At 41.3% G+C, this 22,381-nt stretch overlaps 1 protein-coding gene across 2 annotated transcripts in view; it reads right to left on the bottom strand.

Moving 5' to 3' along the window:
- Positions 1-1,150: 1,150 nt before the first annotated feature.
- The window catches only part of LOC308283447 (uncharacterized protein), a 28,706-nt gene continuing 7,475 nt past the window's right edge, over positions 1,151-22,381 (bottom strand). Inside the window, exons 6-20 of one of the 2 annotated variants that reach the window (XM_080723879.1) lie at positions 20,326-20,616; positions 19,673-19,807; positions 19,196-19,387; positions 17,637-17,780; positions 13,284-13,574; positions 12,631-12,765; positions 12,154-12,345; positions 10,595-10,738; positions 9,210-9,396; positions 6,757-6,903; positions 6,355-6,483; positions 5,660-5,836; positions 3,795-3,941; positions 3,523-3,688; positions 1,151-2,545 (exon numbers count right to left, since the gene is read on the bottom strand). In XM_080723879.1, coding sequence (XP_080580005.1) covers positions 2,377-2,545; positions 3,523-3,688; positions 3,795-3,941; positions 5,660-5,836; positions 6,355-6,483; positions 6,757-6,903; positions 9,210-9,396; positions 10,595-10,738; positions 12,154-12,345; positions 12,631-12,765; positions 13,284-13,574; positions 17,637-17,780; positions 19,196-19,387; positions 19,673-19,807; positions 20,326-20,616 — 2,646 coding nt within the window. In that variant the 3' untranslated portion in view covers positions 1,151-2,376. Of the gene's footprint in view, positions 2,546-3,522; positions 3,689-3,794; positions 3,942-4,059; positions 4,291-5,659; positions 5,837-6,354; positions 6,484-6,756; positions 6,904-9,209; positions 9,397-10,594; positions 10,739-12,153; positions 12,346-12,630; positions 12,766-13,283; positions 13,575-17,636; positions 17,781-19,195; positions 19,388-19,672; positions 19,808-20,325; positions 20,617-22,381 lie in introns of those variants that run through there. The other variant, XM_080723880.1, reaches the window with a different exon arrangement.

A 22,381-nucleotide genomic window follows, 5' to 3' on the forward strand; every position in this document is an offset into this window, starting at 1 on the left:
AGGGGTTTACCCACGACTTATGCAAACCAGGCATGTCAAAGCCTGTGAAAAATGAATTCCACTTCAGGAATTCATCAGTGTGTGGAAGCGTAACACCACAAAATGAGGTCATCGTTTGTCTTTGATACCTCTTGACAAAATGGTATCAGCATTTGTAATGCTGACATTCTTTGCGTCCATAAACCTGTGCACAATTAATAGCGGAACAAAATCGAGAAGTTGGTTTTCGAACCACACTGAACTAAGCATAATCAAGTGAATACTGGTGATGTGGTGTAATGGCATGGATTTCTACACAGAGGGCAATTCTTTCAACATAAGATCCTGCATTCAAGTTCAGGAAAAGTTGGACAAGGCAATTCTCTTGAATGCTGCCTTCAGTTATGGCATGGAAAGGGGGCATTAGCATTTCTTTTACCATAATAAAAACTGCATTTATGGTCTGGAAAGGGCACTTTTTACAGATAAAAAGGGCATGTCCATGTGTGCACATCCCCGATTGTGACGGCTGCTCTTGCCGAACCACTGGAGATCATCCTCCATCTGCCCCTGCTCTGCGAGGACAAGAATGTGCCCTACAGTATGTGTGTGCTCCAATCAGGCCCTAGGACATGGTTGTGGAGTGTCCCATACTACCGTTCTGTTATAGCCGCTTCTGTCACCATAAAGGACGGATCCCAGGCCAGTTCAAGCCCCAGATTCACTGTACAAACGGCTATTGGACAACGGCACAATGCCGCTTCGGTCATCGTCCTAACGTGGGAGTGGATGTTATGCTACTTAGCTCGTACTGTGTGGACGCACAAATACATGATTCAACTTTGTCTTGAAATGGTCAAGGTCTCAATTAAGATCAACGTCAAAATGACACGATCGCATATCTCTCAAAATGGGCAGCTCAATCAACTTTGCAAACAACTATGGTTTCTGAGAAGCAGATTTTTTTACAGAAGAAAATGAACAAATTCTCAGCACCAACAATGGTTGGTTGACATGCTGTTTTTTTTGCATTTGAGCATTATAATGTACTAGTTACACGTTTGAACTGGGATTATTCCAAGTGGTTCAACATTAGCCTGGGTTCCAGGCTGCAACACCACTCCCTGGTGGTGAAGAAGCCATAAATGCATTACTGAATAAGTGAATTCAATATCTTTATTAAGACTTAATTTCCATAAAGCACACATACAAAAACATACATACATTACAAAAATAGACTGCCAACAGACATTAAAGGCAACGGTTCAGACAAATTTGACCTCTAGCATACAGTGAGCTTTTTTCACTGGTTCACTTTCAAAAATACTGATTCACAACAACTAACATTCTTTGGCCCATAAAGCATCTTTTGATCAAGCAAACATATTTACAGGCATTTCTTTTAACGAATACAGTTTTGCTCACAACTATATGTCCCAGAACAATAGAGGAACACCACTGAACAATTACACAGAAATGCACAACATTGGCCGGGAACCATTGACCTGATGCGACATCTGTAACACAGTTGTAACCTGTACACACACTCAATGAATGAGGATTCTCATTGATCACAGTTGCTATGGATTCATGTGGGTTGAGACCAGGGACGTGCTGGGCCCCTGATTCAGCCCGGGAAAATTAGTTGTAGAGACCCTCATTGTGCGCTATAGAGAGAGATCTCTCTCTATAGCGCTGCTGCTGCTACTCAAAGATTTGCCATTTCAGATCATGACAAGTGACAAGACAGTGGGCCAATTAGATGAGTTATATTTCGTCGTTGTCGGGTGGAAACCTTGTATGTCCAAAAGTGTTTGTTTTTTATTTATCATTTAAAAAAGTATTTAAACTAGTGAACCGCGAGGCGTTGTGTGCTTGTAGATCTGCTGTTTTCACTAGTTTTGTGCAACAGCCTTGTATGATGATACGAGGTTTCTGCCCGACAGTGACGATTTACTTTGTTGGCCGCCCAGTCCCCAAAATGGAACAAAGGCAGACATTGTATACATTTTTTTTCTCCTAATGGTTCGGGAGTTGTCCCGCTTTTCCCAATGGCCAGCACGTCCCTGGTTGAGACGTTCCTTTGTCATCACTGCAATAAAACAGACCCAAGCACGCAAGACTCAGCAGGCCGTCACAAGTTTACCCCGCTACCTTTGCCACTGGGAAAAGATCTATAAAAAAGGCCCTCTAAAACAGCGACGCAAGAAACCTTGGCACAAAATTGCACCTCCTGTTTAGTTGGCACCTTCCTGGTCCGTGTCACTAAAGCAAGGAGCGTTTGACTGTGCACCTCCTCCCCCCCACTGGGGGAGGGCACAAATAACTACTGAAAGGATGATGGCTGCACTGGGACGTTTGGCACCCTACAAGAGCTTTGCGTCATCTTCCCCAACCTTAGTTCACAGGTACTATGGCGTCGGCCGGGCCAGAGTCGTTGGCTGTGTGTGCATCCTTCCTTAGCTGGAGAGACACGCAGCTTAGCCAACTGCGACTGGTAGGCATCTCCCCCACAATTTCCCACGTGTCCGTCTCTTCACAGTATCGCTCGATGGTATCATGATACCTAGATGAGGAGAGACCGACAGCCTTGAGAAAAATGCCTGGTGTGGAGACAAGCAGCCACCTTAAATCCAGGTTTTCATGGAGCAGTAGCCAATTAAGCCCGAGTTAAAGCTATACTATGTAACCTTTTTAATAAAACAAATCTTAAAATTGTCCTAATTATTAAATCGCTAAAGTTTTAGAACACCCACTCTGTTCATTTCAGCTCCCAAAGCCTTTTCTTTATATGTGTTCTACTGAGCCCTGGTGGCCGTGACCGGGGCTGTTTTTCCCGGCAAAATTACGTCATATGCATCATTCTGTACACGCGTCTCCCTACCGGCCAATCAAAGCCCAGATCATACACTGCCGAGCTCTTCAGGAACTACACTGCAGTGTTTACACTGGGCTAGGAGTTAAGCATGTAGCTCCCCAACCGAGGCTCGTAGAGGGACACGAAAGACCTCTATGGATAGGTCTCGGCGAGGCGAGGCGGACGCGGTGGTCTGAAGGCTCGGTCCGCGGCGAAAAACGGCTGAAAAAAGCAGACGCGACCGCGGTTTGCTATAATGCTACTGACCACTAGTTGAGCAACTTACACAGTATAGCTTTAACACGTTCTATGCCTGGAGTTTAGAATTTTGGTAACTAAGCCTTGCCTAAGAAGGAGAGCTCAGTCTTAACGTTTTTTTTTTCTTCTTTTTTTAAGATCGCCGTTGTCTACCGTTCGATGGAGCCTCGGTTGTTAATAGTTGGTAGGAGACGAAATAACCCAGAAACAAAACATCGGTTCCCCAAAGATCGCGGGACTCATCGCGAGCTAAAACGGGGCTAAATAGAAGTCCTGCTATAAAGCGCAAATTTTCACCGCTCCAAAGGCACTTTTTACTTCAGAAATCTTGTATTTATAGTTCCAAGTGACGCAGTAATCCAAAGAAACAGAGCTCTCCTTCTTAAGCAGAGAAATCAAGTACACAAAGTGTGTAAATCAGGTATTACCTGTCCCAGCCCTCCTCCCCTCCTAGTACGTATATCTTTCCATCCACCACAGCCACACCGGGCCGGTAGCGTCGCTCTTTCATGGGTGCACACATGGTCCACTGATTGGACTTGGGGTTGTAGCACTCAACCTTGTCCGTGTTCTCAGTCGAGGCATGCCAACCCCCTATAGGTAAAAAGGAAATAACAGGATAAGGACTGTTAGTGGGCTCTATTAAGTGCCAAAACTGCAGTAATGCTGACGTGAAAACCATTAAGAACGGATATGATACCTATAACGTAGATCTTTCCTTTCAGAGTACATGCAGCTGAACCAGAACGCGCAATCTGCATAGGAGCCACTTCTATCCACACAGATGTTTTAGGATTGTACACCTGGGCTAGGTCTGTGCCATCACCATCCTCCAGAACAGCGCCACCTGGGACCCAGGAGAACACATAGAAAAACATTCATTGTCAATGCTTGGCGAAAGTTCCTTTCTGTGTGGAATTAGCATGTTCTCCGCTGTCTCCTAGGGTAGGTACCCTCACAAAAACATGCAGTAATCCTGGTCTCTATACTGCCTGCCCCTGGCCAGCTAGGGCGTCTGATGGAGGGGAAAGGAACTGGTTGGTTGGAATAACGCGTTCCTTCCACGCGCTACGTCCAGCCGGGGAAACACCCCCGTCAGGTGAAAAGAAGCGGCTTGGACTCCTCATGCATAGAAGGAAGCATGAGGTCAGTCCGTTGCTCTTCCCAGGTTGGCAGAGGGAGTGTAGAGCCTAGTCCTGTCAGAATGAAATACGTTTTTCGACTATAATTCGAATATTAAAGAAATGGATGAAAGTCGAATACTTCAATTACTATTCGAAATGTTAAAAAAAAAAAAAAGTTTATATATAAAAAAAAAAAAGTAAACAAAAAACGTTTTTCCTGACCTCCCATTGCGAAAATAAATGCTTTCATCAAGTCACAAATGATCAACAATTACGTGTGTACATGGCATGCACTGCAGTGGGCACGTAAGTTATTCCACAGCACTTTGTGAGACACCAGACACCACCGTTTGCATCGCTGCATCGCTATGCCCCTCTCCTCTCCTTTCTTCATTGTATTAGCTGGTTAGCTACTTGGCTATTTCTCCTGCTGTTTCCCAGCTTCACTTGAAAGTAACATTTAAGAAACTTATGACAACAGCGGACAGCCAAAGACTAATGTAATGTTTGTCCGTCAGTAACTAGAGGAGCTGGCTTTTACGATCTGCTCTGCAGCCTCTGCTCCTCTCTCTCTCCGCACTGCTCGTCTAGTACGCTAACGCTGGACACAATGCTGTCTAAACAAGCAATTTAGCTGCTAGCCACGCCTCCGGCCGATCTACAAGCCCACAGCCCGTCGATGATGCAATGTAGTTAGGGCTTGTAGCTTAGCTTTTTTTCCCCAGCCTATTATAGCATCTGAATTTGCGCACATAATGTGCTTATTATTTTACAACTATACATTTTATAAAAAGATATATACATAGAAAAAAAAAAGAAAAAAAAAAAGGAAAAAAAAAACTATACATTTTATATATTAACACATATGGTGCCAACCCCGAGTTTCCCGAGTTTGTGTTGGTACTAGTGCTGTGCCAACCCCGAGTTTCCCGAGTTTGGGCCGTTTTTGAAAAAAAAAAAAAAAAATTTTGGACCTCCAGAAATGTATTAGGCATGATCGCGATCGCGAAATTGCATGTTTAACCCCCATACCAACCCATTCTTTCAAACATGGCAGCCATGTTTGTTTACATCTGTAGAAAACATAATGGCTGATAAATCATGAATGCCTGAACGGATTTCCAAGCGGATTTTTTTGTTTGAAAGCTGTGAACAGCATCTACACACGTGGTGCATCATCTAAGCATGGGCGTGCACTTTTTACACACTTGCACAATTACATGGAAGTCTATGGTAACCATGGCAACGCGAGACATTGAAGAGAAAAAATCATTGCAACATAAGTGTTAAATAAACTATTCGACTATTTTAGAAAAATTATAAAAACGAATGAATGAAATTCGAATGGGATTTTAGAGGCAAACTGACAGCTCTAGTAGAGCCCAGGATTACATTAGACAATTGACACCGGGGGGACCTGCAGCATAACCGTGTTCCATACCAGTAACGTAGAGTAGTCCATCTAATGCAACCACAGCAGGGCTGGTGACAGCCATTTTGACGGACTCCTTGAACTGCCAGGTGTTGGTATTTGGGTCATAACACTCCACAGAGTCCAGGCGAGACCGGCCCTCCCAGCCACCCACTGCAAACACATAGCCATCCAGCATCACCAGGCCTATGGACCATGTGGGGTTGTGAAAGGAAAACACGACATAAAATGATCATTAGAACAGATGACATTGACTGTATGCAACTTCGTCTTGGGTAACTGTGGTGGAATTCAGATCAATCAATAATCAATGAGAAAATGAGGAGACAGTCCATGTATTAGGTGGTGGTGGTCAAGTTTATGTAACATATCATGGATAGAAGTACAGTACAGTTTAACACTCTGGACAGTGGTAAAGTAGTTCTGCCAAGAAAAATGGTCAGACACTAGAGTTATACTGTGTGGCTCCAAGGCCTTTGGGATGAGCTGTGCCATAACAAGATAGGCTTTACCAAAACAATAGCTACTCAGTCCTAGTGAGACATCTAGACTATTACAGGCTATCCAGTATCAATGATGTATCATAAGAGCTAGATATTAATATACTCAATAATAACCCTTCGCGGTTATTCCAAAACAAATAATGACATCCTGAAAAGAAAGATGCCAGGTTGAATATAAATGCCTTAGTTTGACAGGCTTACCCAATTCAGAACGTGCTACATTCATGGGAGCCATCTCCAACCATGAATCACGGGAAGGGTCATAGCGCCACATCTCCCTACTGGCTGAACCATCAGGGAACTCTCCTCCGGCCAAATAGAGAGTAGAGCCTATGATTTTTTTAAGTGATTGATAAAGAAAGAAACATTTTCAGAGCTCAAGATTCATTGCAATTAAAGATTATATTGTCACTATCATGCAGAAAGTTTTTATGTCCAAACTCGTGTTCCCATGGATCCAATGTAGTCATTTACTGTAGTAACAAACAGAGAACCCACTGTAGTGTACACTCTGAGTTACAGACCAGTAAAGGGTGGAGTTCCCTTTGACCCAACGTTGAGAACCAATGGTCTAAGCCAGTTGACTCCGATGGTACTACTCACCTGACACAACCAGCCCGTGTTTGCTTACAGCGAAGGGCAGGCACGCAAGAGTCTTCCACTGGTTTGTCAGCGGATCAAAGCTCTCAACGCTGCGAAGCACCACCTTGTCATCCTCTCCACCCACCGTCACTATCACTTCAGCTGTCCCTGTTGCCAGGGCAACAAAGGGGAGAGAAGGAGGATGGACAGAGAGCAGAGAATTGTGAGTGGATTTAACCAATTTATAACGGGTACACATTAGTGTATTATTATTTTATGCTTTAACTATTGAAAAATAGCAGATATACAAGCTCACAGTGCGGCACCGTGTGCCGCGCTGCGAGCTTGTAGATCTGCTATTTTTGAAAAATCGAGAAAATTTGAATTTTGAGTTTTTGACCCGATTCTATAAGTGTCTTTTTAATCCTTTGAAGATTTTTTGAAAAACCTATGTTTCTGTCGTCAATCTGGCCAGCCATCGTCAAAGAAAAGGGCCTTTTCACTTAAATGGAGATCAGTTAGTCTGTTCTTGAGAGACTACTATGTCAGTGGTTCTCAAACTTTTTCATGTGAAGGACCCCCAAAATGATATTTATTTGGCCACAGACCCGCATCTCAAAATATTTAGTTCCAGGGACCACGCAGAAGCAACATTTGAGTTACAAACGTTCGCTTTAAAAATACATATATTCAAAGATTTGCACACATTTTCACGACTTTTTCAAAAATAGCAGATCTACAAGCTTGCAGCGCGGCACTCGGTGCTGCGCTGTGAGCTTGTATATCTGCTATTTTTCAATAGTTAAAGCATTCAATATTCCCAGGCCTAAATGGGTTAAGAGTTCAAAGACAAACCAACTTTATTAAATAAAAGGCAGTTAGTACTTTCTTTTCCAAATAAAATAAATAAAAAGGATAATTACGGAAATGTCTAGCTGCACGGCCATCAAACGGCGCTCGCCACTGGTAATTACGATAATCCACTTGGGCTGTGCGCAGTGTTAATTTTTTCAGAAAATTTTCATTTTGTCTTAGCCTTTTGAAGAACACCATTTAGTCTTAGTCCTGTTTTAGTCTTCTGAAATAGTTTGTCTAGTCTAGTTTAGTCGACTAAATATGAAAATATTTGTAGTCTAGTCTTAGTCTTTTGGCCAAGTACAAACACTGCGAGCTTGTAGATCTGCTATTTTTGAAAATGGTGACGATTTGTGCAATTTAAGGACTTTTTTAATATCCCTAACAATACCTCGACAAAATAATGGCCAGATTGTGGAATATTAGAGGCAGAAATTGTTATAGATTGTTATAAATGTAGATCTGCTATTTTCACAATCTTTATATTACAAAAAAGTAAGTGATCTACTTCCGGGTCATGTATCGCTAACTTAAATACCAAACCACTTGGCCAAGATGTACTACATATGTACTAAATATAGCTTAAAAATTCAAACACCCATGTCACCTTTGCAAGATGTCGTTTCCAAACCTCTGTATACAGTTGTATTCGTTATTACCCTCATATTTTGCCTCTGTATAAAATAGTCCGCCGGTCAAATATGTCCGACCGGAAACGTGCGCTGCGGCACAATAGTTCCGCCACAATAGTTCCCCCCCCATTTTTTTTTTTTTAAGGTTTTTTTTTTTTTTTTTTTACTTTTTTTTTTGTTTTATTATTATTTTTTTCCTTTTTTTTCTTCTTTTTAACGTTTTTTTTTTACTTTTTTATTGTCTCCACCAGCCGAAGGCTGAGGGGAGAGTATGTTTTCCCCTCCGTCCGTCCGTCCGTGCGTCCGTCCGTCCGTGTGTCCGTGTGTCCGTCCGTGTGTGTGTCCTCGCAGTTTGTGTGCAGCTAATCTCAGTCACCGTTGGCCCGGTCGCTGCCAAAGTGAGCACACACATTCCCTGGATGCCAATCTAGAACCTCTGCCCTAAATTTTTCAAATGGCCCTCATGGTGGCGCTATAACAGGCCCATTCGTCCTGAGTTTGTGTACAGCTAATCTCCGGCGCCGTTGGCCCGTTCGCTGCCAAAATGAGCACACACACTCCCTGGATGCCAATTCAGAACCTCTGCCCCAAATTTTTCAAATGGCCCTCATGGTGGCGCTATAACAGGCCGATTCGTCCTCCCAGTTTGTGTACAGCTAATCTCCGGCGCCGTTGGCCCGGTCGCTGCCAAAATGAGCACACACACTCCCTGGATGCCAATTCAGAACCTCTGCCCCAAAGTTTTCAAATGGCCCTAATGGTGGCGCTATAACAGGCCGATTTGTGTGGCCTGGTGGAGACCTGTGCTCGGAAGAGCACTGCTTCTAGTTTATTTATTTTTTTACTTTTTTTTTAACTAGATGTGAGCGGCCCGAAGGGCCGCGACCCTCTAGTGTTATACAAAATGTAATGCCTCAATGCCCAGTTCAAATATGATTATTTTGGGGACCTGAAAAGGTTGAGAACCACTGGTATAGTGCAGGCTACCTGTGGATCTACGGGGCCGAGCTCTATGGCTGTAGAGCTCTCCCCGCCGGTCCTGGAGCAGCAGATAGTCCTTGGCTTCAGAGATGAGCTTCTGGCAGCCCTGGTATTCTTTCACCACGTCCAGGGACTCGATCACATCGTGGAGGTAGTAGGGGCTGATGAGAGGCAAGCGGATATGCTCCAGCACCTTAAAACAACAAATAGAACAGAAATAATGTGATCGTCCAACTGGATATTTGGTGAACAACATTAAAGGACAACTTTGTTTTTTTTACAACAAGGGTTCATATTTTAGATAGTCATTAGAGAAAAGAAAAGATGAGTGTTAAAATGTTTTCATTTACTTCTTTCTATCGTTTTAGTGATTTTAACGATTTTGATTTGCATGCCTGCCCCCAGGTTGGGGCCATGCATGCAAGTGGCTAAATATGTATTTTTAGACACAATAAGCCCATTCCCAAGATGCACCGCAATCTTTCATGGGCGGATGTGACTTATGGGGGCTGGTGTAAATAGTAACAAAGAAATTTCCGTCTTATTGTGTCTAAAAAGACATATTAGCCACTTGTACCCATGCCCCCACGCACTGAAATCAAAATACCAAAAAAACGCTAAAACGATAGAAATATGAACCCTTGTTGTAAAAAAAAAAAAAAGTTGTCCTTTAAACATTGCCTTCAAATCTCTACAGCTGCTGCAAGACAAAGTGTGGAAACAACTGCAGTATGTGCATGCACACCACCATTTAATACTGTACTCTTTGTACCCTAAACCAGCGTTTCTCAAATGCGTGTACCCCTTGGGGTACAGGAGAAAATGGGAACATGTAATTTACTGTTAAGGGTAATGAAAGATGAAAAATTAAAGGGAGCCTCCGCACTCTCAAAACTGTGCAAAATCAAGATCTTTATTTTCAGTTAGATAAGAGTGCAAGCTTTCGGTCATAGACCTTCTTCAGGCATCCGTTATGGGTAATGACAAAATAGTCTCTGTGTGAACCTTCTCATCTGTAAATTGTTAAACCAAATTACATCAATACCTTGACTAGTACATCTGTTACTGAATAGAAAGAAATGTGTATTTGCCATTATGCAGTTTTATTTTGAACATATTGGCATTGGAACAGGACTTTTTATGTACATTTTATAAGCAAAATGCTGTAGTCAGGGGAAGGGGGTACTTGGCTTCAGAGATCAGTATAAGGAGGTACTGCAACTTTAATTACCACTACTTAATTTTACATTATCAATAATGTGTTCAGGCAATTATTTTGGGACCCACTAAACATAAATAAATAGATGTTTCTGTAGACTATGATCACCAGCATCCCTTTAAGCATGCCACAGCATTTGACTTTTCAATGGTCTCTTTAGAAAATGACTGACCTTTTCAAAGCTGGGCCTGCGGCTAGGACACTTGTCTAACCACAACATGGCAGCCTCAAACACCATCTCCTCCTTGGGCACATTGAGATGGTCGTTGGCAAGAATCTCAGTCAGTTTCTCCACACAGAGAGAGAGGAATTCATCCTAGGGGCAGAAATGAAAGCAAGCAAGACAATGAAAAATCAAACCTCGTTCGAAGTGGAGCTGTGAATTTGAGCAGTTCCAGATCTATAATTTTGATTCTATGTGTTTTAGATCTATGAATTCTAAGTGTTCTATATATAAATTCTATGTGTTCTAGATCTATAAATTATGTGTGTGTGTGTGTGTGTGTGTGTGTGTGTGTGTGTGTGTGTGTGTGTGTGTGTGTGAACTGTAAACTGTTCCTATGAGTGAGTGGTGAGTGTGCCTGGCCTGCACAAAACAGCGCCCCTCCTTTAACTAGTGTGTTGTGTGTGGCCACTCAAGGTATTGCCAGACTACGGACACGGCCAGCCACCCAGCCAGCCAGCCACCCAGCCAGCCACCCACCCACATACCCACGGACATACCTGTCTATTGGGAGCTTGTGTTCCACAGCTCAAAAAATGCAGTAGATCTCCTGATAGATTACAACCCCGTTTCCTACTGCCTGATTAGGGATTTAACTGTATAAATTGGCACCACATCCACAATACCATGGTGTGCACGGTATTTCACTGTATTAATTCCTCCCTTTTAATAAAACGTACTATAGCATAGCCATTGGAGGGGGGGAAAGTATTTAGGAAAATATAGCTTTATTGAACTGAAACTAGCTTCTTGATATGTATCCAATAATCACTGACAAATTACTGAATGATTCTACACAGATGTTTGGGTCATTGTGGCAGTGAAGTTTGATTAATACTAGAAGTAGGGCAACAGATAAGGACATTTACATGCTAGAATAGGGTTCTTGGAACATCATTCAGGCCAAGGACCCCTTCGTTGAGAGAGAGAGATGAAGCAGGTACCCCCACTACATACTGTATAAAATTGTGTTGCAGATTTCTTTTATGGAAATTACTTAAAAATGAAGTTCTGAAAAGGCCACTGTACAGATAGCATTAGCATAATGCAATTGTGATTACAGTTGGAGGAAGTTGCTAGTTGTGCATACTGTACTGACTGTACAGTATGCACAACTGTACAACCCTTTCTAATATTAATAACTGTGAAATGGAAGTGTATATTGATTATTAAGTATGTACAGAGCTTTGCTGAGTTTGCCTGTAGAATCTGGAAGAAGATCCACTCCTGACATCACAGCCTGGAGTATGGGAAATGTGGAGGCAGGACAAGCTGGTCAAACACAGATTTCTTGTTTATAGGAATGCCAAATTATACTGCAACATAGTTTTGGTACTGTGTTTTCACAACATGTATAGAATAATCCCCATCTTTAATACACACCTTTAATATTTCATTATCGTAGGCCTGTGGCGTACTGTAACTCACACACCACAAATGCATAAGCGAAAAAGCCAAACACAGACAAAACAACTGGGGAAATGCACAGATCCATCTCAGCCTCTGACCTGCTGGTACACGATACTGAAGTGCTCAAGCATGTAATCCATGCTGTGTTTCTCCAACATCTTACAGGAATGGGCCTCAGCAAAGCAGTGAATCCCGACACAGTTCATTTCATCCATCTGCCGCTCCATAAAATTACAGCAGGCCTCTCGAACAGCCATGATATCCAGCAGATTTGCTGCTGCCAACAGGGCCTTGACCAAATAAAAATAGATTTCATGAACACAGATGCAGACAGATCAAAAATGGAAACAATGTATATAACGTTTAGGGGTACAATAGTTAACTGAACTAATCAATTTAGTTAATTGATAATTACACATTTATAGATTTTAATAAAATAGTGGATTTTCAAAAATACTGAAGATAGCACGTGTCACAATGCAATGTGTTGTGAGCTTGTAGATCGATAGTATAATCGCAAAGAAGGTAGTCAATAGTTGCTGTCATATACTGTAAGGTTTATGATAATACATCACCTGCACATTAGCCTTGGAGATGACCACTACTGATGTGTAGGCATAGCTAACCAACATGCCAATCATCTGAGGTTCTACTCCATTGATGGCCACCCGTTCCTGTCTGGACTCCATCAAGTCAGTTGAAAACATTGCCTGTGTCAGGTTGAAAAGGAGACTGTGTTGGCTCACTAGGAGTGTTCATTGTGTCAACAACTAATTGATCAGATATAACACGATATTTGGTTCATGTGAAAGCCAAGGCACAAGTTAATGACATTCATTAACAAAAAAGAAAGAACACACCAAAAACAAAATTCTAAACCATTTTGAAAATAGCCACTGTTGCTTTTGAAAAAATAAATTTCTTGCCTATAATGCCATGCCAAAATGTGGGACACTAGGGTTAAAGTGTACAAAAAAAGGGGAAAGAAATCGTTGTTGTCGGGTGGAAACCTTGTATGTCCAAAATCATTTAAAAAATGATTTAAAACACCACGCGGTGCGAGGTGTTGTGTGCTTGTAGATCTGCCATTTTCACTAGTAGTGTGCGACAGTCTTGTGTGATGAAACAGGGCTTTACTTCACGAAAAAACGTACAAATTTGAAAATTGGAGATACAAGGTTTCTGCCTGACAGTGACGAAATGTAAATGCTTGAAGATCTGTGTTTACCTGAAAGTAAGAGCTAAAGGAGGCTAGTACAATACGATGGCAGGAGAACTCCTGTCCTCCACAGCAGATGATCACATCACAGAAAGCGTTGTTCAGCCGAAGACTGTTCAGGCCCTCTAGGACCTTGTTGGGATGCTTGGACTCCACAAACACAAAGTTGTCACTCTCCACTGAGGACAGTGGTACACTGGTGCCATCCTCCTGCAGGGCAAAGGTCCCATCCAAGGGGCAGGGGGGCAAACTGGCATTGACTGGAACAATATCAGCCATGACTCCCGTTGCTAGACCAGCCTATAAGGAAGGTGGGGCAGGATGGAGTTTAATGGCAGTGGTGGACGTGGACAGCATCTAAGTGCACTTGAGTCCTGTACTTAAGTACATTTTAGTTTATTTGAGTAGTTGCATTTCTTTTATACTTTCACTCCACTACATTTAAGTTTAAGTTAAATATTGTACTTTTGACTACAGGTCAAAAAGCAGTATGTACATTATGAATTAACCACTTTAAGCGCAATATAGTGATAATAATACCAGATACGGTTCTGTCACTTTTAAATATATAAGTATTTTTCAAAGGCATGTGGGCCTACTTTTGAGTACTTAAAATATGTTTAAAAACAAGTACTCCGGCCAGTTAACCACTATGCCTAAACCTAACCCAAACCTCAGTGAGGGAACATACCTAACCCTAACCTCAGTGAGGGAACATACCTAACCCTAACCTCAGTGAGGGAACATACCTAACCCTAACCTCAGTGAGGGAACATAGGGTCAAAACATAGACATGATCACGCACAGACTCAGCTTTCACTTATTATTTGACATGGAGTATGTCTAGGTGGATCAGGAGTATAGACTCAAGTACTAGTTGAGCACTTTGTCCACCACTGGCCATTGGCCAGATAGTAGTAGCTAATGTAATGAGCATTAATAAATGACTGTGTGGCTGCATCACATGCATGCAATCACAGTATGAGGAAGCTCAACACAACACAAAACACAACAAGCGGGAAACTGTTTTTAATGTCTTGTCGATTGCATTTCAAATTATGGCTCATAATTGGTTCAAACATGTGAAAAACAATCTATTCGTCTCGGACTAATGTTGCTGACAAACAGTGGTGAAAAGGGTAGGCTACTCACAAATTTTACTTCAAGTGTATAAGCCATACTTTGATGCAATCGACAAGACATTCACACATATTCACACATAATCGTCCTCCCATCTTTAAGTAAAAGTACAAATAGGCCTACTGCAAGTGCAATGTAGAAATACTTTGTTGCAAGTTAAAAGTCCAGAATTCAAAATGTACCTGAGTAAAAGTATGAATGTGTTGGCATCAAAATGTACTTTAAGTACCAAAAGTAAATAGTACACAATTAGTTTAATAGTTTGAAAATAGCAGATCTACAAGCTCACAACAAGCTTGCATAGCCAAGGTATAGAATAGGGCTAAAGTGGTTCATGTATGTTTTATCATTTGATCATTTATATCTGCAAAGTAAATAGTAACTAAAGTTTTCATATGCAGAGGAGTAAAGGTACAATATTTGAATCCGAGATGTAGTGGAGTAGATAAGTAAAGGTATTGGTAATTGGAAATACTCAAAAAAGTACAAATACCTTAATTTTACAGTACTTAAGTAAATGTACTTGGTTACTTTACGCCACTGCTGACAAGGATTTTGTGGCTTGGTTAGCACAGATGAAGCGCTTGGCGACAGTAGCAAGCAGGGTTGTCAACATTGGACTGTCAGAATCCAGGAGATTTATTTTTGGGCGGTGCGCGGAACTCCCCAACCGGGCTCTGGCCGTCTGGGGGGTCCTCTCCCCAAAACGTATTAATATATTTTTGTGCATGTTTGATACTTTTATCAGGCTTGCTTTACTAGCAAATTGTACCGTACAATTTCAGCCTTAAAATGCCAAATGTTGGTGTACAGATTTGATGACTGAAGCAAAAGGACATCTTTAATAATGATTTCTCATCTTTAAGTCATTACTTAAGTGAATATCTGTATGATCTTTCTTGCATGCATTGCCCCCACCCCTAAAGCGGGGGGTCTGGGGGTCCTCCCCCAGAACATTTTTAACATAGTAGATGTAATTTCCTGTGTTCTGGTGAATTTTGGGAGTTTGATACAAAATCCAGGAGAAATCCAGGAGATTTGCCAATCCAGGAGACTCCCAGGAGAGGGGTTCAAAATCCAGGAGACTCCTGGGAAATCCAGGAGAGTTGACAAGCCTGGACTAGTACTAGCAAGTAACAATGTACTCTCAAACGATGCACGCTTGCCTTGCTTGAGTTGTAATGCAATCAAACACAGACACACACAGATGGAAGCGAAGCATGTAAAGCAAGTGAGATTATAATACCTGATGTACATCATAGCGTTAACCGCACAGAGAGAGGCCAACCAAAAGCTGCCACTGTTTGCACTAGAGTCGTGACTGTTGACTAAAAACGCCTTCTCCCTTGTTTTTAATCCCCGCTGCTGTATGAAAGGCACGTGTCATTACCGCCACCCAGTGTTTGGAGTGGGCAAAACCGGGCTTATAAAATGTACTTGAGTACTCATTATGCACAAATGTAGACTACCATGTTTTCAAATGTACAATAACATCTTTTAAAAATAGCTTATTTAGACAATAGATTATTGTTACAAAATATATAGGGCTCAATTGGTTACATTAAGAGCCCTATGTAATACTGGACACACACACACACACACACACACACACACACACACACACACACACACACACACACACACACACACACACACACACACACACACACACACACACACACACACACACACACACACACCAACCAACCAACCAACTGAATTTCATTCCCTAGGCCTATAGATAACATTTATATCATAAAAGTTTACATCACCATTTCTGGTTTGTGAAATTTCCAGTAGAGTCTGTAAATCCATTGTAGGCGATAGATGTATGTGCTGCCTATAGATATGATATGATGATAGATATGATGATTTTTTTGTATTGCCTTTGAAGTGCTGTGCATGGGGGTTTGCAGAGAAAATAGTTACAGTATATAACTGAACACTAGTTGAGAGATGTGTTGCAGAATATAGTTTATTGAGCTAGAAATCTCTTAATCCTACCTATATCAATTGTCTGCTTTTTTATGACCTATGTCTGTGTGCAAAATACATTGAAAAGTTGTCAAACAGCAGTCAGATTCTGCTTGTCTGAATGGACAGGCAACAGTTACACTCCATGAAACCCACTTATGCCTAAATCAAGTTTTCCACATGAACACACTGCTGACTTGTTTCACCATTTGCAGCAAGAACACACTGTTGGCATACTGTCATCCATCCTTTAGAATACTCACGTTGTCTATTATATTCATAACAAAGCCTCTTCTGTACTCTCTCTCTCTCTCTCTCTCTCTCTCTCTCTCTCTCTCTCTCTCTCTCTCTCTCTCTCTCTCTCTCTCTCTCACACACACACACACACACACACACACACACACACACACACACACACACACACACACACACACACACACACACACACACACACACATCAAAAGTAACTAAATCATATAAATACAAAGTTAAATGTTTTTATTGTTTATATTGTTTTACCAGCAGAGTTCATTTGAAGCCGGATTTCCATTACATTTTTGCAAGACAAAGTGTGGAAACAACTGCAGTATGTGCATGCACACCACCATTTAATACTGTACTCTTTGTACCCTAAACCAGCGTTTCTCAAATGCGTGTACCCCTTGGGGTACAGGAGAAAATGGGAACATGTAATTTACTGTTAAGGGTAATGAAAGATGAAAAATTAAAGGGAGCCTCCGCACTCTCAAAACTGTGCAAAATCAAGATCTTTATTTTCAGTTAGATAAGAGTGCAAGCTTTCGGTCATAGACCTTCTTCAGGCATCCGTTATGGGTAATGACAAAATAGTCTCTGTGTGAACCTTCTCATCTGTAAATTGTTAAACCAAATTACATCAATACCTTGACTAGTACATCTGTTACTGAATAGAAAGAAATGTGTATTTGCCATTATGCAGTTTTATTTTGAACATATTGGCATTGGAACAGGACTTTTTATGTACATTTTATAAGCAAAATGCTGTAGTCAGGGGAAGGGGGTACTTGGCTTCAGAGATCAGTATAAGGAGGTACTGCAACTTTAATTACCACTACTTAATTTTACATTATCAATAATGTGTTCAGGCAATTATTTTGGGACCCACTAAACATAAATAAATAGATGTTTCTGTAGACTATGATCACCAGCATCCCTTTAAGCATGCCACAGCATTTGACTTTTCAATGGTCTCTTTAGAAAATGACTGACCTTTTCAAAGCTGGGCCTGCGGCTAGGACACTTGTCTAACCACAACATGGCAGCCTCAAACACCATCTCCTCCTTGGGCACATTGAGATGGTCGTTGGCAAGAATCTCAGTCAGTTTCTCCACACAGAGAGAGAGGAATTCATCCTAGGGGCAGAAATGAAAGCAAGCAAGACAATGAAAAATCAAACCTCGTTCGAAGTGGAGCTGTGAATTTGAGCAGTTCCAGATCTATAATTTTGATTCTATGTGTTTTAGATCTATGAATTCTAAGTGTTCTATATATAAATTCTATGTGTTCTAGATCTATAAATTATGTGTGTGTGTGTGTGTGTGTGTGTGTGTGTGTGTGTGTGTGTGTGTGTGTGTGTGTGAACTGTAAACTGTTCCTATGAGTGAGTGGTGAGTGTGCCTGGCCTGCACAAAACAGCGCCCCTCCTTTAACTAGTGTGTTGTGTGTGGCCACTCAAGGTATTGCCAGACTACGGACACGGCCAGCCACCCAGCCAGCCAGCCACCCAGCCAGCCACCCACCCACATACCCACGGACATACCTGTCTATTGGGAGCTTGTGTTCCACAGCTCAAAAAATGCAGTAGATCTCCTGATAGATTACAACCCCGTTTCCTACTGCCTGATTAGGGATTTAACTGTATAAATTGGCACCACATCCACAATACCATGGTGTGCACGGTATTTCACTGTATTAATTCCTCCCTTTTAATAAAACGTACTATAGCATAGCCATTGGAGGGGGGGAAAGTATTTAGGAAAATATAGCTTTATTGAACTGAAACTAGCTTCTTGATATGTATCCAATAATCACTGACAAATTACTGAATGATTCTACACAGATGTTTGGGTCATTGTGGCAGTGAAGTTTGATTAATACTAGAAGTAGGGCAACAGATAAGGACATTTACATGCTAGAATAGGGTTCTTGGAACATCATTCAGGCCAAGGACCCCTTCGTTGAGAGAGAGAGATGAAGCAGGTACCCCCACTACATACTGTATAAAATTGTGTTGCAGATTTCTTTTATGGAAATTACTTAAAAATGAAGTTCTGAAAAGGCCACTGTACAGATAGCATTAGCATAATGCAATTGTGATTACAGTTGGAGGAAGTTGCTAGTTGTGCATACTGTACTGACTGTACAGTATGCACAACTGTACAACCCTTTCTAATATTAATAACTGTGAAATGGAAGTGTATATTGATTATTAAGTATGTACAGAGCTTTGCTGAGTTTGCCTGTAGAATCTGGAAGAAGATCCACTCCTGACATCACAGCCTGGAGTATGGGAAATGTGGAGGCAGGACAAGCTGGTCAAACACAGATTTCTTGTTTATAGGAATGCCAAATTATACTGCAACATAGTTTTGGTACTGTGTTTTCACAACATGTATAGAATAATCCCCATCTTTAATACACACCTTTAATATTTCATTATCGTAGGCCTGTGGCGTACTGTAACTCACACACCACAAATGCATAAGCGAAAAAGCCAAACACAGACAAAACAACTGGGGAAATGCACAGATCCATCTCAGCCTCTGACCTGCTGGTACACGATACTGAAGTGCTCAAGCATGTAATCCATGCTGTGTTTCTCCAACATCTTACAGGAATGGGCCTCAGCAAAGCAGTGAATCCCGACACAGTTCATTTCATCCATCTGCCGCTCCATAAAATTACAGCAGGCCTCTCGAACAGCCATGATATCCAGCAGATTTGCTGCTGCCAACAGGGCCTTGACCAAATAAAAATAGATTTCATGAACACAGATGCAGACAGATCAAAAATGGAAACAATGTATATAACGTTTAGGGGTACAATAGTTAACTGAACTAATCAATTTAGTTAATTGATAATTACACATTTATAGATTTTAATAAAATAGTGGATTTTCAAAAATACTGAAGATAGCACGTGTCACAATGCAATGTGTTGTGAGCTTGTAGATCGATAGTATAATCGCAAAGAAGGTAGTCAATAGTTGCTGTCATATACTGTAAGGTTTATGATAATACATCACCTGCACATTAGCCTTGGAGATGACCACTACTGATGTGTAGGCATAGCTAACCAACATGCCAATCATCTGAGGTTCTACTCCATTGATGGCCACCCGTTCCTGTCTGGACTCCATCAAGTCAGTTGAAAACATTGCCTGTGTCAGGTTGAAAAGGAGACTGTGTTGGCTCACTAGGAGTGTTCATTGTGTCAACAACTAATTGATCAGATATAACACGATATTTGGTTCATGTGAAAGCCAAGGCACAAGTTAATGACATTCATTAACAAAAAAGAAAGAACACACCAAAAACAAAATTCTAAACCATTTTGAAAATAGCCACTGTTGCTTTTGAAAAAATAAATTTCTTGCCTATAATGCCATGCCAAAATGTGGGACACTAGGGTTAAAGTGTACAAAAAAAGGGGAAAGAAATCGTTGTTGTCGGGTGGAAACCTTGTATGTCCAAAATCATTTAAAAAATGATTTAAAACACCACGCGGTGCGAGGTGTTGTGTGCTTGTAGATCTGCCATTTTCACTAGTAGTGTGCGACAGTCTTGTGTGATGAAACAGGGCTTTACTTCACGAAAAAACGTACAAATTTGAAAATTGGAGATACAAGGTTTCTGCCTGACAGTGACGAAATGTAAATGCTTGAAGATCTGTGTTTACCTGAAAGTAAGAGCTAAAGGAGGCTAGTACAATACGATGGCAGGAGAACTCCTGTCCTCCACAGCAGATGATCACATCACAGAAAGCGTTGTTCAGCCGAAGACTGTTCAGGCCCTCTAGGACCTTGTTGGGATGCTTGGACTCCACAAACACAAAGTTGTCACTCTCCACTGAGGACAGTGGTACACTGGTGCCATCCTCCTGCAGGGCAAAGGTCCCATCCAAGGGGCAGGGGGGCAAACTGGCATTGACTGGAACAATATCAGCCATGACTCCCGTTGCTAGACCAGCCTATAAGGAAGGTGGGGCAGGATGGAGTTTAATGGCAGTGGTGGACGTGGACAGCATCTAAGTGCACTTGAGTCCTGTACTTAAGTACATTTTAGTTTATTTGAGTAGTTGCATTTCTTTTATACTTTCACTCCACTACATTTAAGTTTAAGTTAAATATTGTACTTTTGACTACAGGTCAAAAAGCAGTATGTACATTATGAATTAACCACTTTAAGCGCAATATAGTGATAATAATACCAGATACGGTTCTGTCACTTTTAAATATATAAGTATTTTTCAAAGGCATGTGGGCCTACTTTTGAGTACTTAAAATATGTTTAAAAACAAGTACTCCGGCCAGTTAACCACTATGCCTAAACCTAACCCAAACCTCAGTGAGGGAACATACCTAACCCTAACCTCAGTGAGGGAACATACCTAACCCTAACCTCAGTGAGGGAACATACCTAACCCTAACCTCAGTGAGGGAACATAGGGTCAAAACATAGACATGATCACGCACAGACTCAGCTTTCACTTATTATTTGACATGGAGTATGTCTAGGTGGATCAGGAGTATAGACTCAAGTACTAGTTGAGCACTTTGTCCACCACTGGCCATTGGCCAGATAGTAGTAGCTAATGTAATGAGCATTAATAAATGACTGTGTGGCTGCATCACATGCATGCAATCACAGTATGAGGAAGCTCAACACAACACAAAACACAACAAGCGGGAAACTGTTTTTAATGTCTTGTCGATTGCATTTCAAATTATGGCTCATAATTGGTTCAAACATGTGAAAAACAATCTATTCGTCTCGGACTAATGTTGCTGACAAACAGTGGTGAAAAGGGTAGGCTACTCACAAATTTTACTTCAAGTGTATAAGCCATACTTTGATGCAATCGACAAGACATTCACACATATTCACACATAATCGTCCTCCCATCTTTAAGTAAAAGTACAAATAGGCCTACTGCAAGTGCAATGTAGAAATACTTTGTTGCAAGTTAAAAGTCCAGAATTCAAAATGTACCTGAGTAAAAGTATGAATGTGTTGGCATCAAAATGTACTTTAAGTACCAAAAGTAAATAGTACACAATTAGTTTAATAGTTTGAAAATAGCAGATCTACAAGCTCACAACAAGCTTGCATAGCCAAGGTATAGAATAGGGCTAAAGTGGTTCATGTATGTTTTATCATTTGATCATTTATATCTGCAAAGTAAATAGTAACTAAAGTTTTCATATGCAGAGGAGTAAAGGTACAATATTTGAATCCGAGATGTAGTGGAGTAGATAAGTAAAGGTATTGGTAATTGGAAATACTCAAAAAAGTACAAATACCTTAATTTTACAGTACTTAAGTAAATGTACTTGGTTACTTTACGCCACTGCTGACAAGGATTTTGTGGCTTGGTTAGCACAGATGAAGCGCTTGGCGACAGTAGCAAGCAGGGTTGTCAACATTGGACTGTCAGAATCCAGGAGATTTATTTTTGGGCGGTGCGCGGAACTCCCCAACCGGGCTCTGGCCGTCTGGGGGGTCCTCTCCCCAAAACGTATTAATATATTTTTGTGCATGTTTGATACTTTTATCAGGCTTGCTTTACTAGCAAATTGTACCGTACAATTTCAGCCTTAAAATGCCAAATGTTGGTGTACAGATTTGATGACTGAAGCAAAAGGACATCTTTAATAATGATTTCTCATCTTTAAGTCATTACTTAAGTGAATATCTGTATGATCTTTCTTGCATGCATTGCCCCCACCCCTAAA

The sequence above is a fragment of the Nannobrachium achirus genome (genome assembly GCF_963921795.1).
Source record: "Nannobrachium achirus genome assembly, chromosome: 4".
NCBI classification, from domain to species: domain Eukaryota; kingdom Metazoa; phylum Chordata; class Actinopteri; order Myctophiformes; family Myctophidae; genus Nannobrachium; species Nannobrachium achirus.